Source organism: Hydra vulgaris, chromosome 11 (assembly GCF_038396675.1).
Source record: "Hydra vulgaris chromosome 11, alternate assembly HydraT2T_AEP".
NCBI classification, from domain to species: Eukaryota; Metazoa; Cnidaria; class Hydrozoa; order Anthoathecata; family Hydridae; genus Hydra; species Hydra vulgaris.
Window position 1 is genome coordinate 41,424,107 of NC_088930.1, and position 16,679 is coordinate 41,440,785.

The 16,679-nt window shown below is 27.3% G+C and overlaps 1 protein-coding gene across 1 annotated transcript; it reads right to left on the reverse strand.

Annotated features, from left to right (window-relative positions):
* Positions 1-444: 444 nt before the first annotated feature.
* Positions 445-16,413, reverse strand: LOC100215663 (dnaJ homolog subfamily C member 9). Its single transcript, XM_065811110.1, has 2 exons — positions 15,805-16,413; positions 445-907 (listed from the first exon to the last, which is right to left on the reverse strand). The coding sequence occupies exons 1-2, from the start codon at positions 16,378-16,380 to the stop codon at positions 653-655; spliced, it is 831 nt and encodes a 276-aa protein (XP_065667182.1). The 5' UTR covers positions 16,381-16,413; the 3' UTR covers positions 445-652.
* Between the last annotated feature and the right edge of the window lie 266 nt (positions 16,414-16,679).

Sequence of the window (16,679 nt, forward strand, 5' to 3'; positions counted from 1 at the left end):
TGGAAAACAGATGACTCTCCAATCAACATTGCCCGAAGCAACCAGTGCTGCGAGCGTGCCATCAAAGTTATGCAACAATTGCACGACTCCTGCCGCAACAAGGACAACCTCCCACTGAGTGAGATACATCCTCTCTAAAGACATTATCGTGAATATTTGACTTCCTTGTGCGTTTGATGATCCTATACAATGTTGTATGCATGTGACTCTACAGCTTGTTTTCAATTTTGCATTTGCTTACAGTGACTTCAAAAATTTGGCCAAAATAAATAAAATTCGGCTAATAAATAAAATTCTTAAAATCATTTTGTGCGTGATGCTTTTTTATCAAATCGCCTTGAATGTAATATTTTATTATAAGCTCATCAAATTATGATACAAGAAAACGAGGTTGTATAAAAGTCATCACCCTAATGTATATAGATGCAAATGAAAAAAAAAAAGACTAAAAAGTGTATCTTTATTTATACAATAAACATACAAATATCTTTTTATTGATATAAATATTATATGAAACGAAATCATGAAAATTAAAAATATCAAAATTAACGAGCTTTTTTAAAAATGGTTTAAACCAAATATTAAACTTTTTTTTCAACGAAAAAAAAAAAAAATCATCTTTTTAAAAAAAAACCTTCATTAATTAAAATTTCTATTTTCGCTTCCGCTTTGTAGCAACCTTTTTAGAAGTTGCATTTGCTGCATTTTTTATAGGTGCATCTGTAGTTGATTTCTTGGATTTTTTAGCTTTGGGTTGACAGTACTTGGCTTCGAGATTGTTAAAAAAATTGTTCATTTCCTTAGATCGATCAACTTGACGTTGCAATATCAGATTTTCTAAGGTATCATCTGTTTTTAAACCAATATCATTTGCATGCTGCTCTGCTTCTTTTTTCTCTTTTTCGGCCTATTTATAAAAAAAAAAAAACTTTAAAAATGAATAAAAACCAACAATTCATCTAAAACATTCTATCTTTAAAAAAAAAAAAAGTCTGATTTTTAGGTGTCATTCAATGTAAATTAGGGGTGTTCAAAAAAAAAATTTTCAAAACGCAAATACACAAGAAGCCAAATTTGGGGCAAAATATAAAAAAAATACGATTACAAAAAAAAATTCCTGAAATATTGACATTCGCTCAAGCGGTAAAATACCTCGAAAAATGCCAGATAATTATTCCTAAATTATTTGGCATTGAGCGGAAGGTAAATCTCAATATCTTGTAAAAAAAAGTTTTTCTAATGTGATCATAATGGTTTTAAGTTTTTTTTTAGATTGTTGTGTATCCTAGTCATTTCATAATTATTGTTTATATTAAAAAATAATTTCACAAAAAATATTTCAGCGTAAATGCGCAAAAAAAGAATTTTGCGCAAATATGCAAAAAAAAAAGAATTTTTTTTTTGCATAAATTATGCAAAATCTTTTTTTTATTTTAAACAACACTTATGAAAAAACCAGGATACACAACAACTTAAACAAAAAAATTTGGACCATTATGATCACATTAGAAAAAAATTTGCTACAAAATATCGAGATTTACCTTGCACTCAAAGCCAAATAATATAGGAACAATTTGAGCATTTTTCGGGAAATTTTGCCTCTTGAGCACAAGGTAAATGTCAATATTTCTGGAATTTTTCCTTTGATTCGCACATTGTGTAACCATTTTGCAATGCAGTATTACAAACACAACATTTTGTAATAAATAAAGGTGATGAAATTGATTGAGAAACTTATCGCATGCTTTATCCATCTTTACAATACTAAGGGTTATCCCAGTTTATACTTAATAGAAGTGTAATCATATTTTCGGTGGATTTTCATAGTTTTGTCGTGTAGTAATGCACATTACAATATGTAAAAACCAGGAAAATCAGAGATGGTGACCCACAGGTTATTGGTTGAATTTTAATGATTTGATCAAATATTATATTATTTTATTTAACATTTTATTTATTTGACATATTTTTAACATTTTATTACAGGGAATAATGTCTGAGTATACAAAACAATTATTTCTTTGGATTTTAACAAGATTAAAGAGCTTAGCTTTAACATTTTTATTTTACTACTAGCATAGTGTTATAGTTGAAAGTGCATTATTATAAAAAAACATTTTATAATAATGCACTTTCTTTTCCACAAGCCATTTAAAAATAGTTTGAAAGTGTTGACTTTTCCCTTGGATTTAGTAAAGAAGCTTTATCTGCTCTTTAAAACAAAGTAAAATCAAAAAATATCAAAAAATTGATTGGTGTGTTGTGTGTTAATTGCTGGTAGACAAGATGGCCATTACAAAAAAAAATTAATGGGCAGGGCAGGCTATAAATTTTCTGATTATATTGATTTTGGTGCTGATTTTAATAATGATAGTTAACCCAAAATGAAAAAAGAATCTTATGGTGACTGGAGAAGCCTTATTTTTTATGATGACTGTGTGAATGGAGATCGTAAACTTCCTGTTGCATATTTTTTTTATTGATAAATTAGGTTTCTGTGAAAAAGCTAATGTTGTTAAACATTATTTAAAATTTATTTATGATAGCAGTGTGGAAATTTATCACTCACATTTGATGGACCTGCTTCAAATATTAGTATGGCAAGTTTTTTCAGGATCCAATACTGTTATTGAAAATATAAATTTTTTTAGTAGCAAGTGGACCAGCCATCTATGACACTAGTGAAAATCCTATCGAGTTGAAAATAAATACTGAAACTCTGCACATTGCTACAAACATGAGAAAAATGAAGATACCGGTTTTTGCATCCATTTAAAACGAACATGACATCCATTTAAAACAACCATAACATTTATTTAAAACATTGTGACAATCAATTAAAACAATCGTGATTAAAAATTAAAACATTTAACGCATGAGCAATCACAACATTCTATATTATTCAAAAAAAAAAGGTTTTATTTATATATTTATTTATTTAAATTTATTTTTTACTAATATTATATTAATTTATTTGAATTTCATGGAATTTATTTTAAATTTAAATGGATGTCATGTTTGTTGTAAATGAATGCGAAACCCGGTACATACTTTTATACAAGTACTGTATTAGCAAAACAACCATGACATTCAATTAAAACATGCATGATGATAATTAAAACAACCATGATTTCCTATAAAAACATTTAACGCATGTGCATATTAGATTTTTATTAAAACATGCAGCGAAATTCTGTTTGCCAAAATACGCAAAGAACATTTTTAAGATTGGTCGTTGATCAAAGAAAAATTTAATTTGAAACTTCATTGCCGCAAAAAACTCAATCTGAATCTTCATGCTACAAAATTCTGTTTCCCAAAACATGCGAGATCTAGTCCTTGATCAAGAAAAAAATCAATCTGAAGCTTCATCGTTAACAGGAGTTAATCGAAACACAATACAACCAATTTTAAAAAGGTACGATCAAATGAATTCAACACTTCCTGGTTCTAGAGGTGGCGCTCATCACATTATTTATAATGAAGAGATTAGTAGAAGAATTGAAGAGCTTATAAATGATAATACAACGACAACTATAAATGAAATTAAATATGCTCTAAATGTTTATGTATCGATTACAACAGTCTGAAGATGGGTGATCAATCTTACAATACATATATACACATATAAAATTACTCAACCAATTTATGAAAGAAGAAACGACAATGATGTAAAAAAAATCTTTGAATTGAATATATTAGGTGGTATATTTCAGTCTCAACTATTCAACGCTATCAAAATATTGTTTTTATTTATGAAAATCCATTTAATTTGCACATGTTTCACAGTCATTCATGGGCAAGAAGAGGAGTAACACCAAACCCCATCATTTGCTCTAGGCAGCGTAATGTTTTGATATTGGCCGTCAATGGTTTAAATATTATTCACTGCAAAGCTGTCAGTGTGTCAGTCAACACAGTTTTGTTTTAAGAATATATTGATGAAGTTGTACGAGTTTTGGAAGAAGAATTCACCCTGGTGATGGCTAATGTCAGAATCCATCATAACGTTGAGATGAGGGCTCAGAACATTCAAATAAAATATTTACCACCATATTCACCGTTCTTGAATTTGTGTGAAGAGATTTTTTTATCTCAAGAATAACCTGCAAAGAAATACGACTCCAGCTGGAAGAAATGAACTAATTACAAGAATGCGCGAGGCATATCTATTTTCTATGGTAATTTATCATACTATAACACGCACTGTGAAAACTTTTCCGAAATGTCAAAATCTTAGTTTCGAAATCTTAGGTCAGATGACATACCTCGACAGTAATTGGAAATTAAAAATTATATTTTAAATAAAATAAAATTTTAAATAATTTGAAAAAATTGAATAAAAAAAGTAAAAATATATATTACAATAAAACCTCTTTTTTACGAATAATATAGAATGTTGAGATTGTACATGCGTTAAATGTTTTAATTGAAAATCACGATTGTTTTGTCACAATATTTTAAATGAATGTCATGGTTGTTTTAAATCGATGTCATGTTTGTTTTAAATGGATGCAAAAACCGGTAAAAGCTGCAGCCCAGACTATAAGTTTTAGTGAGGCGAAGGCAATAAAGTATTCAAGGCAAACAAATTACCTTTTAAATTTTAAGAACAGTAAAATTAACTAAAACTTTTGTTACTTATATTATTTGATATTTTAAATAGAATTTAAATTATTAATCCCAGCCCCAGCCCCAAGGGTTGATAGCTGGGACAAGGAAAAAATTTAAAACATTTTACACTAAAAAATTAATGCATTTATTTACTATTTAGTAAATACTGGCATATATATATATATATATATATATATATATATATATATATATATATATATATATATATATATATATATATATATATATATATATATATATATATATAAATTAACCATGAGCGAGATCTCGCCTTGTTCTCGTTTCTCGTGAGAAATGGGACTTCTTGTGAGAAACGAGAAATAAAAAATTCTCACGAGAAGTAGAACGAGACTTAAATATTATATTATTTTCCTAATTAAAAATTATTATAATTTACAAAATGCCTAATAATTTGTTTTTTTAATTAATTAATATTTTGACTCCGTGATTTTAATAAATCTAATTAAAAATTTAATTTGTTTTTGACAAAAACAAATTAAATTTTTTTTGACAAAAACAAATTTAATTTAATTTGTTTTTGTCAAAAATTAATTAGATTTTAAATATTTTTAATTAGATTTTAAATACAAAAACTTTTTGTATAAAATGGTGCACTTTCAACTTAATTTCATTAGTTTACCAGTGGAATTCAACTTGACACATATTGTTCATATTGAAAAGAAATATTCCTGCCTCATTTCAACGATCAAAAATGTCACCAAGAAAAAACAAAATCTGGAGATATTTTCAAAAAACAAGTGACGGTGCTAAATGCAAGGCGTGCAAAAAGTCTTTGAAAACAAAAGATGGAAACACAAGCGGACTTCATCGTCACCTCAAAAAAAAACACAGCCAAGATTATGTTGAGTATTCTGAAAAAACTGAGGACTCTCTTCTTCCTCCTCCTAAGAAGAAACAACGAACCATAGTCGAAATGCTTAAAACAAAGTCCAAATATGACAAAGACAATTCCATTCAAAAACAGTTTGACTCTGCAATGCTGGATTACTTTTGCACATAATCTGACATCCTTTTCAGCAGTCGAAGGAAGAGGTTTCAAGAAACTGTTTGACATTGCAAACCCTAAACTGAGCCTTCATCACAGAACAACATATTCAAGAAAGCTTTCATTTCGGTCAAGAGAAGTTCAAGCTAGAATGAAGAGCATAATAACGGAGATTACGCCAAATCTAAAAAGTGCTGCATTTACTTCTGACCTTTGGACTTCTAGAGCTCAGGACAGCTACATCTCTTGGACTTTTCATGCTCTTGACGAAAATTTGAGACTACATCACTGGACACCCCATGTCCAACAGTTCCCAGGCAGACACACAGGTATCTTAATTGAAGAAAAGCTGGATTCTTTCTTAGAAGAACTAAATTTGCCTGCTGATTTGCCAATGTACTGCATGAACGACCAGGCAAGAAACATGAAACTTTAAGTCAAATTGTCAAAGCGCTTTGACCAATACTTGTGCAACAATCATATTTTGCAATGTGCAGTTCGAGACTCATTTGGAATGACTGCTGGAATGGATGATGCGTTGCAAACATGCAATGATTTGGCTTCTTTAACTCACTAATTAACAGTTGCAGCTGAGTTGCTTGAATCAGAATCAGATGCTCAAGGAATCAATTTTAGACAATTATGCCAATCTGTTGACACAAGATGGAATAGTGAACTGGATTGCATGGCTTCTGTCCTACATCTAAAGAGTGCAATTATCAACTTATGTGTAAATGAAGATATTTTTTCTTCAAAGATCATCAGTGCATTACAGTGGAAATCAATCAAGGGAGCAGTAGAAATTTTGGCACCACTTAAAGTAGCTACAGAAACGTGGTTGGCTGAGTCTATTCCAACAATTAACACTGTTGCCGATTTTCTTTATTTAATCCATGACAAAAATGATCAATTTATTGAGACGGATGGAAAAAATGGCTACGGTGTCTTGTATGCAAAAAACTTGAAAAGCTGCATTGAGAAAAGATTTCCTCTTTGTCACACTGGAAACTTATTGAGTGCTGCAGCAAACTACTTAAATCCTGCTTTAAAGGGACTTCACTTGAAGCTCTTCAAAAAATTTCAAACAACAAAAGAATGGTTAGCCTCACAGGTTAAGGATAATGTTGAGTGCCAACCTGTTGCCAGAGTCCTTTCAGCAGATTTGTCCCCTAATTTAAAACTGAAGCGCAAGTTAAACGTCAGACTTGAAACACAAGAGCCAACATCTGAACTGAATCCTATTTTGAGCGAAATGTGCCAGTATGAATACCTCCCTGATGCCAAAAAAGACTTTCCGATTCTTGATTGGTGGAAATTGTATTCAAATACATTGCCAGAACTCTCTTCATTAGCTAGACAAATTTTAGCTATTCCAGCAAGTTCAACTAAATCAGAGAGAGTTTTTAGCTCAGGTGGAAATGTGGTCCGATCATCCAGACACAACTTACACCCAGAAAAAGTAGATCAAATCATCTTAATCAGAGAAAACATTGTCTTGTTGGAAAAGTTTGGCAAAAAAATTCTGAATTAATATTTGAAAAAGTTGTTTACATTTGACAAATGTCATTTGTGTCTATTTGTCAAAACCATGTTTACATTTATTTTTTTACTTGGATTTTAATAAATTTGTTTTCAAAAATTGTTAAATTTCTCATCTCGTCTCGTTCTCACGAGAAGTACTAACTTCTCATTTCGGTCTCGTCTTGGTTTGAAAAAACCTAGTCTCGCTCATGGCTAATATAAATATATATATATATCAGGCCTTCTGAGAAGACACGTGCAATCGCACCTCTTATTTGACCATGCATATAATTTTTTTTTTGCTGATAACTTGGCCACGATTTTTTTGCATATATTAAAAATGGCGTGTTTTAAAAAGGCACTAAAAATCCAAACTAAACTAAAGAGAAAATTAAAATATAAATTAAAAAATAAAATTAAAGTGAGATTAAAAAAAAATATTAGGCTTATAAAAAAAACTTTTAAAAACAAATCTTTTTTTAATTCTTTTTTTTTTTTCAACCTATCATTAAGATTTTTCTTTCGTAAAAAAGATTTTAACGTCTTATACAGAAATACATTAAAACCAATTTCTTTGTGCTAATGATTTTTGCTTTAAAGTCTCCGATTCCTATTGTTGCAAAAAATGGAGTGACTTCACAGCAAAACATTTAAACTTTTAAAGTGATTTTAAATTGAAACATTTCAAGTTTTAAATAAAGTCGTTGTTTATAATTTTTTTTTACGACTTTAATCAACGCATTGATTAAATGTTCTTTATAAAATTAATCATAGAAATAGTTATAAACGATTTAAATTAGTAAAAAAAATATTAAGATTCAATATAAAATAATGTAAATATTTATGATTTACTGATTGTAGATGAAAAAATAAATAATAATAATAAAAAAAAATCGTTGTATTTATTAAAGAAAATGTTTTAGTTGAAAAAGGTTTTAGTTATTTCGATAAAGCACTAAAGGTTTTTCGCATTAAAAAAACGGAAATAAATCAAATTATAGAAATATTTATAAAATTAAATCTATTTAAAAAAAAACATAAACAAAAAAATAAAAATATAATTACATATATTATATTTATTTTTTATTAAAACATATTAAAATGATTATAAGAATATATATTCCTTAATTTTAATGTGTTTATTGTAAACAGAAGTAAATTGCAACGCTAAAACTTTATTTAAAAGCGTTTCGCGTAAAATAAAAACATTTATATAGATCAAAGTTATTTATTTTATATATATATATATATATATATATATATATATATATATATATATATATATATATATGTTTTTATTCAAGTTATTTATCCAAACGTAATTATAAGCATAATTATAATTTATAAGCATCATTTTATTTAGATTTTCAGCGCTTTTCTGAAGACAAACCATTTTTAATATATGCAAAAAAATTGTGGCCAATTTATCAACAAAATAAATTATATGCGTGCTTAAATAAGAGGTGCGATTGCACGCGTCTCCTCAGAAGGCCTGATATATATATATTTACTTTAGTTTTAGGAGTAAAGAAAAAGGAAACGGTTAACTAAAGACTTAAAAAGTTTTAGCTTGTATGAGTCAAGGAAACATGAAGATGGGTGAGAGTTTTGAGGTTTTATTGATGTGCAAGGGAATGACTGCTAAAACTAGATAAATAAAAATTTTTATGGAACAGGTACAGTATAAATATGCAACTTTGCTGAATGACAAGCCAAGCCAGAATGAGTTTTATTTGATCGAACTAGAGATGATGGCTCATTTGAGCAGCGTCTATGATGGTATTTCTAGGAGAAAAAAAAAGAGATATAATGTTACAACAATGGGATAGTTGCTAAAGCTTGGCACATAAAGCTGGTCCGACTGCATTTTCAATGTGTTTACAGACTTTATCTGATAGTGAGAGGGTTGCTATTTTTCAATATAGGGATGTCAATAATATTGAGATAGTTGTTTGCAGTTAATAACTGAGTTTTGTTGGAGTTAAAATCCATAAGCCACTGCATATCCCAAGCTGTTGCAAAAGAGAGATCAGATTAAAGATCTGCAACTTGTTCTAGGCAATTAAAAAGTGATGACTTTTTGTCAAGACACAAGGATAAAGTTGTCAGCAAATAGATTTTTACTTTAGATTGTTAGGAGAATTGTTATTGTAGATAAGAAATAATACACAGGCTTGGTCGGGAAGCGGGAGCGATTGCTCTTGATTACTGATATAATATTTAGTTGCGAAAAACTGGCCAGGTTTTGTAGTAGATATATGACAAGATTTAAGTTTATGTATGTCCATAAAACAAAAAATTTTTGTTTTACGGACATACATGTAAACATACATAAACTTGAATGTTCTCAAAACATCTTGGTGCAGAAGAATAAAAAGAATATTCGTAAACACTAAAAACCCGCCAAATCTATGAACAAACTAATTCTATTGGTTCAAAAAATACGCTGACTAAGCGAAATAAAGTTCTAGAGTTTTCTGTTGCATTGTTTTAAAAATTGTATTATTCCAAATTTGTTGATGTTCCTAGCATAAATTGTTTTAAGAATATCAAACGAACTAATACTTTAATACTATAGCTTATTCTTGGAGCCACATCTGCAAAGCCGTAAATCTTTTAAACTAATATTATTTGTTTACAAAAATAAATGTTGTAAATACGTATTTTTTAAATTGTCAAAATTTTGAAAGTTTATTATGTATTATTGATTTTTATTAGTATATTTTTTATTTAAAAAGTATGTATTTTTTATGTAAATGTAATTTTGTGTATCTGTTTTTTATTCTAATGTAATCTTTTAAAGCAACTTTTACGATTTACTTTGTAAACAAAAAGACTTTCAACAATAATTGCATTTTCAATGAAATTGTTAATAATCATCTAAGTTAATAAAACTAATTATGAAATAAACATAAAAGAAGTTTCTGATTACTAAACACAAACATGCATACAAAGTTATTGGTTTACTAGCTCTAAATATTTTTAACCTTTTTAGTTGATTTCTATCTAGTTAATCTAATTTCTACAGTAACTCAAAGATTTAATTATTGCACATTAATTGCTTAAGCCAATTATGTGTAGTGCGAATTGCACATTCTAACATCTCGTGCAATATCTGTCTACTTTCTCTATGCTATCTTTCTAACTCGACTTCTTCTGACTTTCACTTTAACTTTTTTCATTCTTCCTAAACTCACTTACTCTTGGTCAGCGAAGCGGGTGATGATGCTCTTTAGTGAGCTGAACCTGTCTTCGCTGGCCTGGGTATTTAGCCTCTATATGGCAATTAGCCGGAGGAGGATAAACCACAATACTGAATGATTTAATTATTTGATTTGTTAATCTTACTAAGGAGAATTGTTTTAAATATGTTAAAATTTTCAAGCGAAACATAAAATTATTATTAAAAAAGTTAACTTTTTTTTTTATAAAATAAATTAACTTAAATAAAACTAAAGCTAGCGTTAGTTTTATTAGAATCTTGTAAGACTTTTCTGGGCCGGAGGCTATTTTTATATTGGAGGCCTTTTTATGTGCCACAGCGTAAAAATGACTAAAAAAAAAGTTTTCTTGACTATTTCAGGGCTCCTAACATTGCAAGGGGCCTGGGACTATAGTCTTCTTTAAACCCAACCCTTCTTAATCCAGCACTGGAAATAAGACACAAGTATATAAATAAAAATTATATTAAACTCTTTAATAAATAAAAGAACATTTGTTTCCTTATTAAGCAATCGTAAGATGTTACTTTATATAAAAAATGTTGCTTAATTTTATAAAAAATTTATAAAAGAGCGACGTTTCGAAAATATTTGTTCTAAATATAATTTATTTTGCTTTAAGTTTTTTTCGCATTATAAGTTATTTCCTTTTTCAAGGAAAAAGGATCGCTCCCGCTTCCCGACCAAGTCTGAATACAGGAGCAAAGATGGAATCTTGGGGTACTCCTAAAATTACTGGAAATGAAGAATAGTGAAGACCTTAGAATATGACTTAAATTTTTAGTCATAGACAGGAAAGGCGTGCGATTGTACTCTATTCCTGACCATGCACTTATTTAATTTGCTACAACTTAACCACAGCTTTTTAGATTTTTGAAAACGCTTTAAAAATGCACTAAGTAGATTATAAGCTAATAAAGCGAGAAATTGCTTTTAAAGATATTATATTGCTAAAAAGTGTATTTTTTACGATGAGTGTAAATGTCTTTAAAACAATTAATACAATTAATTTTATAGATAACAACAAAAATAATTGTTTTAATAAACTTTTTGATGAATCCATAAATTTAATAGTCGAAAATGTAACAAAGTTTTTTTTTTGTTATGCTATGTAAACTTTCTAATAAAATTAACGTAATTACAAAACATTAGTAAAAATAATCTTTTCTTTCTAGAGTTTTATTTTTTCAGATTTATATTAGTTGATTTTTTTTAGAGCAATAGATTTTAATTTTAATTTTCAATTTCTGTTTTGTTAAGATTTCTTTCTTTTTTATATAGTTTAGCCTGTTTAAATTTTTTTTCCTTTGTCGATTTTATTTAGCGCTTTTTAATTATCTAAAGAGTCGTGGTCAAGTTTTAAAAAAAACAATTACATGCGTGGTCAAGATTGGAGTGCAATTGCACACCTTTCCTGTCCATGACTGACTTAAATGCTGCAGTTAGAAAGAAATCATTTATTATTCTTAAAACTTTTATTGATAGAAACATAAGAAAGAAAAGTAATCATAGAATAGATTTGGATATATAACAACAGTTTAATCTGTTTAACTGGAATGGCACAAAAAATATGGCCATTAGATTCAAATAAGAGAAAAAGTTCTTTCAAAATAACTCTGCCCTATTCTAGGGGGAAGTAGATCAGATACATGATTTAGAGAGAATATTAGACTTACAATTACACTGTTGCAAGCCTTTCCGAGAAGTGCTTGTGGTCGCATGCCAAGTTTGTCCACATTTAAAGTTATTTTTTTAGATACACTGACCACAACAGGCCTTGTTTTAAAGCGTTAAGCGATTTACGAACGCCTTAAGCGATTTTACATAAGCATTAAGCAGTTTTGGTTAAGCAACTTTTTATCATTTTTTAACTTTTAAACTTTTCAATAAGCAGTAAGATAAAAGAAGCAATTAAAAAAAGTCTCATTAACATTTGAATGATGTTTATGCAAAAATATTTCCTACAAAAGTTTGAATGACAATTATGTTCGATATAAACGCTATTTAAATAATAAATTTAAGTAATAAATTTTTTCAATAGTAAAAATTCAAATAAAATTAAAAGTTTTATTTTATTTTGTTTTTATTTTATTGTAATCTAAATATTATTCAATATTAAAATTTTATTTGTTCTTAAAAAAAAATTATCTCATTTTTAATGCAATGGTTTCTTTGGTTTTCCTTCCTTTTATAACGCAAGTTGAATCGCAGCAATCATTTTTTAATAAACGATATATACAGTGTTATAATTTTAATAATAAAATAATAAACTTAATAAATAAAGTAAATAAATTAACGTAACTTTTTTATTTGTTACTCACTAATTTTTTTTAAATAAAAAACCATTTGGAGTTGCAAAGCCGCAATTAGAAATTTAAGAAATAATAATTTTAAAAATTCAAAAATTAACATATTTTAATTCATTTATGCATTTGTCGAGAAAAGAAAGAAATTTGTTAATATCAAATATTTTAAAAAATGCAATATTAAATTTAATTATTTAATATTAAAAAAATTATTATAAATAAACATTCCTTATAGTAAATAACATTTAATTCGGTTTACGGTAATTAATATTATTGCAGTAATTTAAAAAATGTCTTTAAAAAATAAAAAAATTAAGAGAATTTTTTGACGTCAAATATTGTGTTAAGCTATTGCATTAAGCATTTTTTATTTAAAACAAGGCCTGCCAAGGCATTTCACATTTTTTAACTTTTAAAGTGTTTCAATAATTTGTGACAAAATTCGCGATAAAATGCGTAACTGAGAAAAAAAACAATACTAAAAAAAGGCAACAAAATTGTTATGAAATATCAAATTTAAATTAAATAAACCAGAAAAATGTAATAATTGAAAAGAGAAAATTAAAAAAAAAAAATTTTATATAAAATTTTTATGCAACTTTTTTTATTATTAGGGTGGTTGTTATTTTTAGCTACAGAATTTGATACAAGTCGAGGAAAAAAACATTTTATAACAACAATATTTTAACAACAATTGAAAGTTTTGATATGCAATTTATTAACTATTTTTATGAAACTAATTGGCTATGTACTCAAGAACTATGAGTAACTTTGTTAATTTTTTTTTTTATGTTTATTCGTTTTCACGTCTTTTAGTTTTTAAGAATGTTTTTGCTATATTTGACATTTTTTATCAATACTTATATAATAGGAAAATCAGAAAACAAATTTTTATTTATCTGTAAAATATATTATTTGATTCATAAATTTTGTAATAAAGGAAGAAATTAAATAAAATAATACCACGGTTTCTTTTTTAAATGTATTTACAATACTTGATGCATGTCTTAATTTGTTTCCTTTACATTGCTAAATTTTTAACGTTAAGATGAGTTACTAGAAATAATGAACATAACGATTGCTCTGTTTGAAAAAATGTATTTAAAAACTTTTTAAATACATTTTTTCAAACAGAGCTTATTTAAAACATTAAAAAAAATGTTTTAAATAAGCTCCTAAAAGCAAAAACATTTGAAAAACAAATTATAAAATTGTCCTTATTTATATTGCAAATAATAAAGTGTTTCCTTAATATACTGACTGATTAAAGTTAGGAATAAATTGCATATCAACAAATGTTTTTGTTTTCGTTATATTCTTATCTGCTTTCTTTCTCGACTTATTATTAATTTTTGCAGTAGAAAATAACAAATTTCCTTAAAAAAAAAAGAAAAAAAAACAGTAAAATATTTAGGTATATTTTTTGCTTGTTTTTTTGTTTAGATATTCTATTTTGTATAATATTCGTTTCCTTTCTTCGAATATTGCTGTTTTATTCTCTGTAGTTTCTTATATTTTTATTTTGCCGCAAATTTTTAAAATGTTTACTTTATAAAAACGTGGTCCAGTTGTCTAAAAAAATTACTTTGAATGCAGACGAACAAGGCGTGCAGCCACACGCGCGTCCTGGGAAGACTTGCTGTTACAGATTTTTCAAAAATCTCTAAAACCTAAGAACAATGCAGCTTAGCATCAGACAGCACAAAAAGGTGAGAAGTAATAAAGTACAAGAATTAATGAAAGCTTATGATTAAAAGAAAAAGATTACCACCATAAGTTGTGGAAAATTATTCTGTGAAGGATCAAGGGTTTTTACTGTGTAGTGTTTGACACAATGAATACATTTTAACATTAAACGAAAAAAATTTATTTTGGAACTTAGACAAAATATTATGTTCATATACTTGATGAAGATCCTTAAGGTAATCATATAATATCTTCAGTCAAAATAAAATATCTTTAATCAAAATATAATATCTTTAGTTAAAATTATTATTGCTGAATATTTAAAGATACACTTACACCACAAAGTTAATTCAATCAACAATTTAAAACATAACAAATATGTACAAAGTGTATAAAAATTTATTTTATAATTAATAAAAAACTATTTAGTATATTATTATAAAACACATAATAAAACACAGAAAATTGTACTAATTGTTAAGTTTTCAATTCTAAAATTTCATATTATTTGTATTGACAGTATTCCCCGAATGTAATATCACAGGCTAAAAGATGATAGTTTTAAAATATTCAATGCAAAGCGCAATTATTAGTTTATATTATCTAAAATTGTGTATTATACGGTCTAAGAGTTTATATGGTCTAATACTCGTTCAACAAACACTTTAGTTATGATTCATGATAAAAAATTAGCAAGTACACCACAATCATAGAATTGAGATTTTTCAACATTTGTCATTTATTTTTTGTTTTAACTTTTTTTCAATCGTAACTCACTCCCAACAAGACTGCAAGCAACCACTATTAAGTTGGGAGTTACTAGTAAAAAAAAGAATATAGTTATAAAGCAAGGAAACGGTTGACAGAAGACTTGAAAAGTTGTAGGCTGTATGAGTCAGGAAAACATAAAGCTAGAAGAGAGTTCAAAAGGGTTGAGGTGCGGAGAAAAAAAGGACAGATAGTGTGAATAAATGACACTCAGTTGAATGACAAGACAAACAAGAATGAACTTTAGTTGATGGAACTAGAGACGATAACTCCTTTGAGCAGCAACCATAATAGTATTTGTAGAAAAGAGTAAGAATTGCAACTTTACAACAATGCGAAAAAAGGCTCAAGCTTAGCAGATAGAGCAGGTCAAACTATGCTTACAATGTGTTTTTTTTCAAAATTATTATAAATATAAAATGTTAAAATTATAATGAAATGAAAAAGGATACCACTGTCAAATTTTTTTTTAAAGATTATACCCTAAGAAAATAGAAAACCAAACATTAGCAACAAGTTTCAAATAAATCATTATTAAAAAAAAAAAAATGAAACTATTTTGTAGGACTCTACTTACATCTAATCAAAGGAAATTTAAGTTTTAAACAATCAATAATAATATCTTTTTTTTTATAATAGTACAATTTCAAAATATTTTTACCCTTATCTTTCTTGACTTTATTTTCTGTGGATCCTCTTTTGAGAAGTTATCGAATTCAGGCACTTCTTTTTTTTCTATTAAATCAGTGATGATTTTTCGAAACCTTGTTTCATCCTCAGCAGTTGAGCACATAACATTATTTAAAATCTCATCCATGTCCCCTTCAAAACGAATGTAATATGCCTTTATTTCTTCTGCTTCTTTTTCACTCCCTTTGAATTCTTTTTCAAATTTTTCTATATCTTTTTTTGTAATCTTTTTAAAAAGTTGTCTCCAGTAAGAGTCCCAATCACAGTCTTTATTTTGTAGACTGTCATCATCAATAAGTTCTCCTGTTTCATCATAAACTGCTCTAGATTCTTTATTAGAAAGAATAGAATGTATTTTTGATAGTGTTTGAAATTTGCACTTGTTAATATCTTTGTCTTGCACTGAAGATCTATCTGGATGATATCTTAATGAGAGTTTATGGTATGCTTTTTTTAATTCTGCGTTATCAGCATTTACTTGAACTTCAATAGCTGTGTATAAGCATCTTGTATTAAAATATCGTTCAACATCATCAAAAAATGACATTTTTTAAATAATAACCTAAAACTAAATTAAAACAATACTATAAATAAGGATGTATTAAATGCCATCTATTGTTTTTTTTTAAATTGTAACATTTCAGGAAGTTTTTATTGGCAATCATTAGCAATTCTATAAAACTTTTATAAAATATATTCACTTCCAAAATAAATTTAGAGAGGCTACCTAAAGTCTGATTGTTGTTTTATTATTTATTAAACCACCTTAAAAAAAAAAGCGAAAAAATTCAATTTCTTAATCTTTTTATTAAAAAGATGGCATAAAAAAGTTTTTCATAATATTTT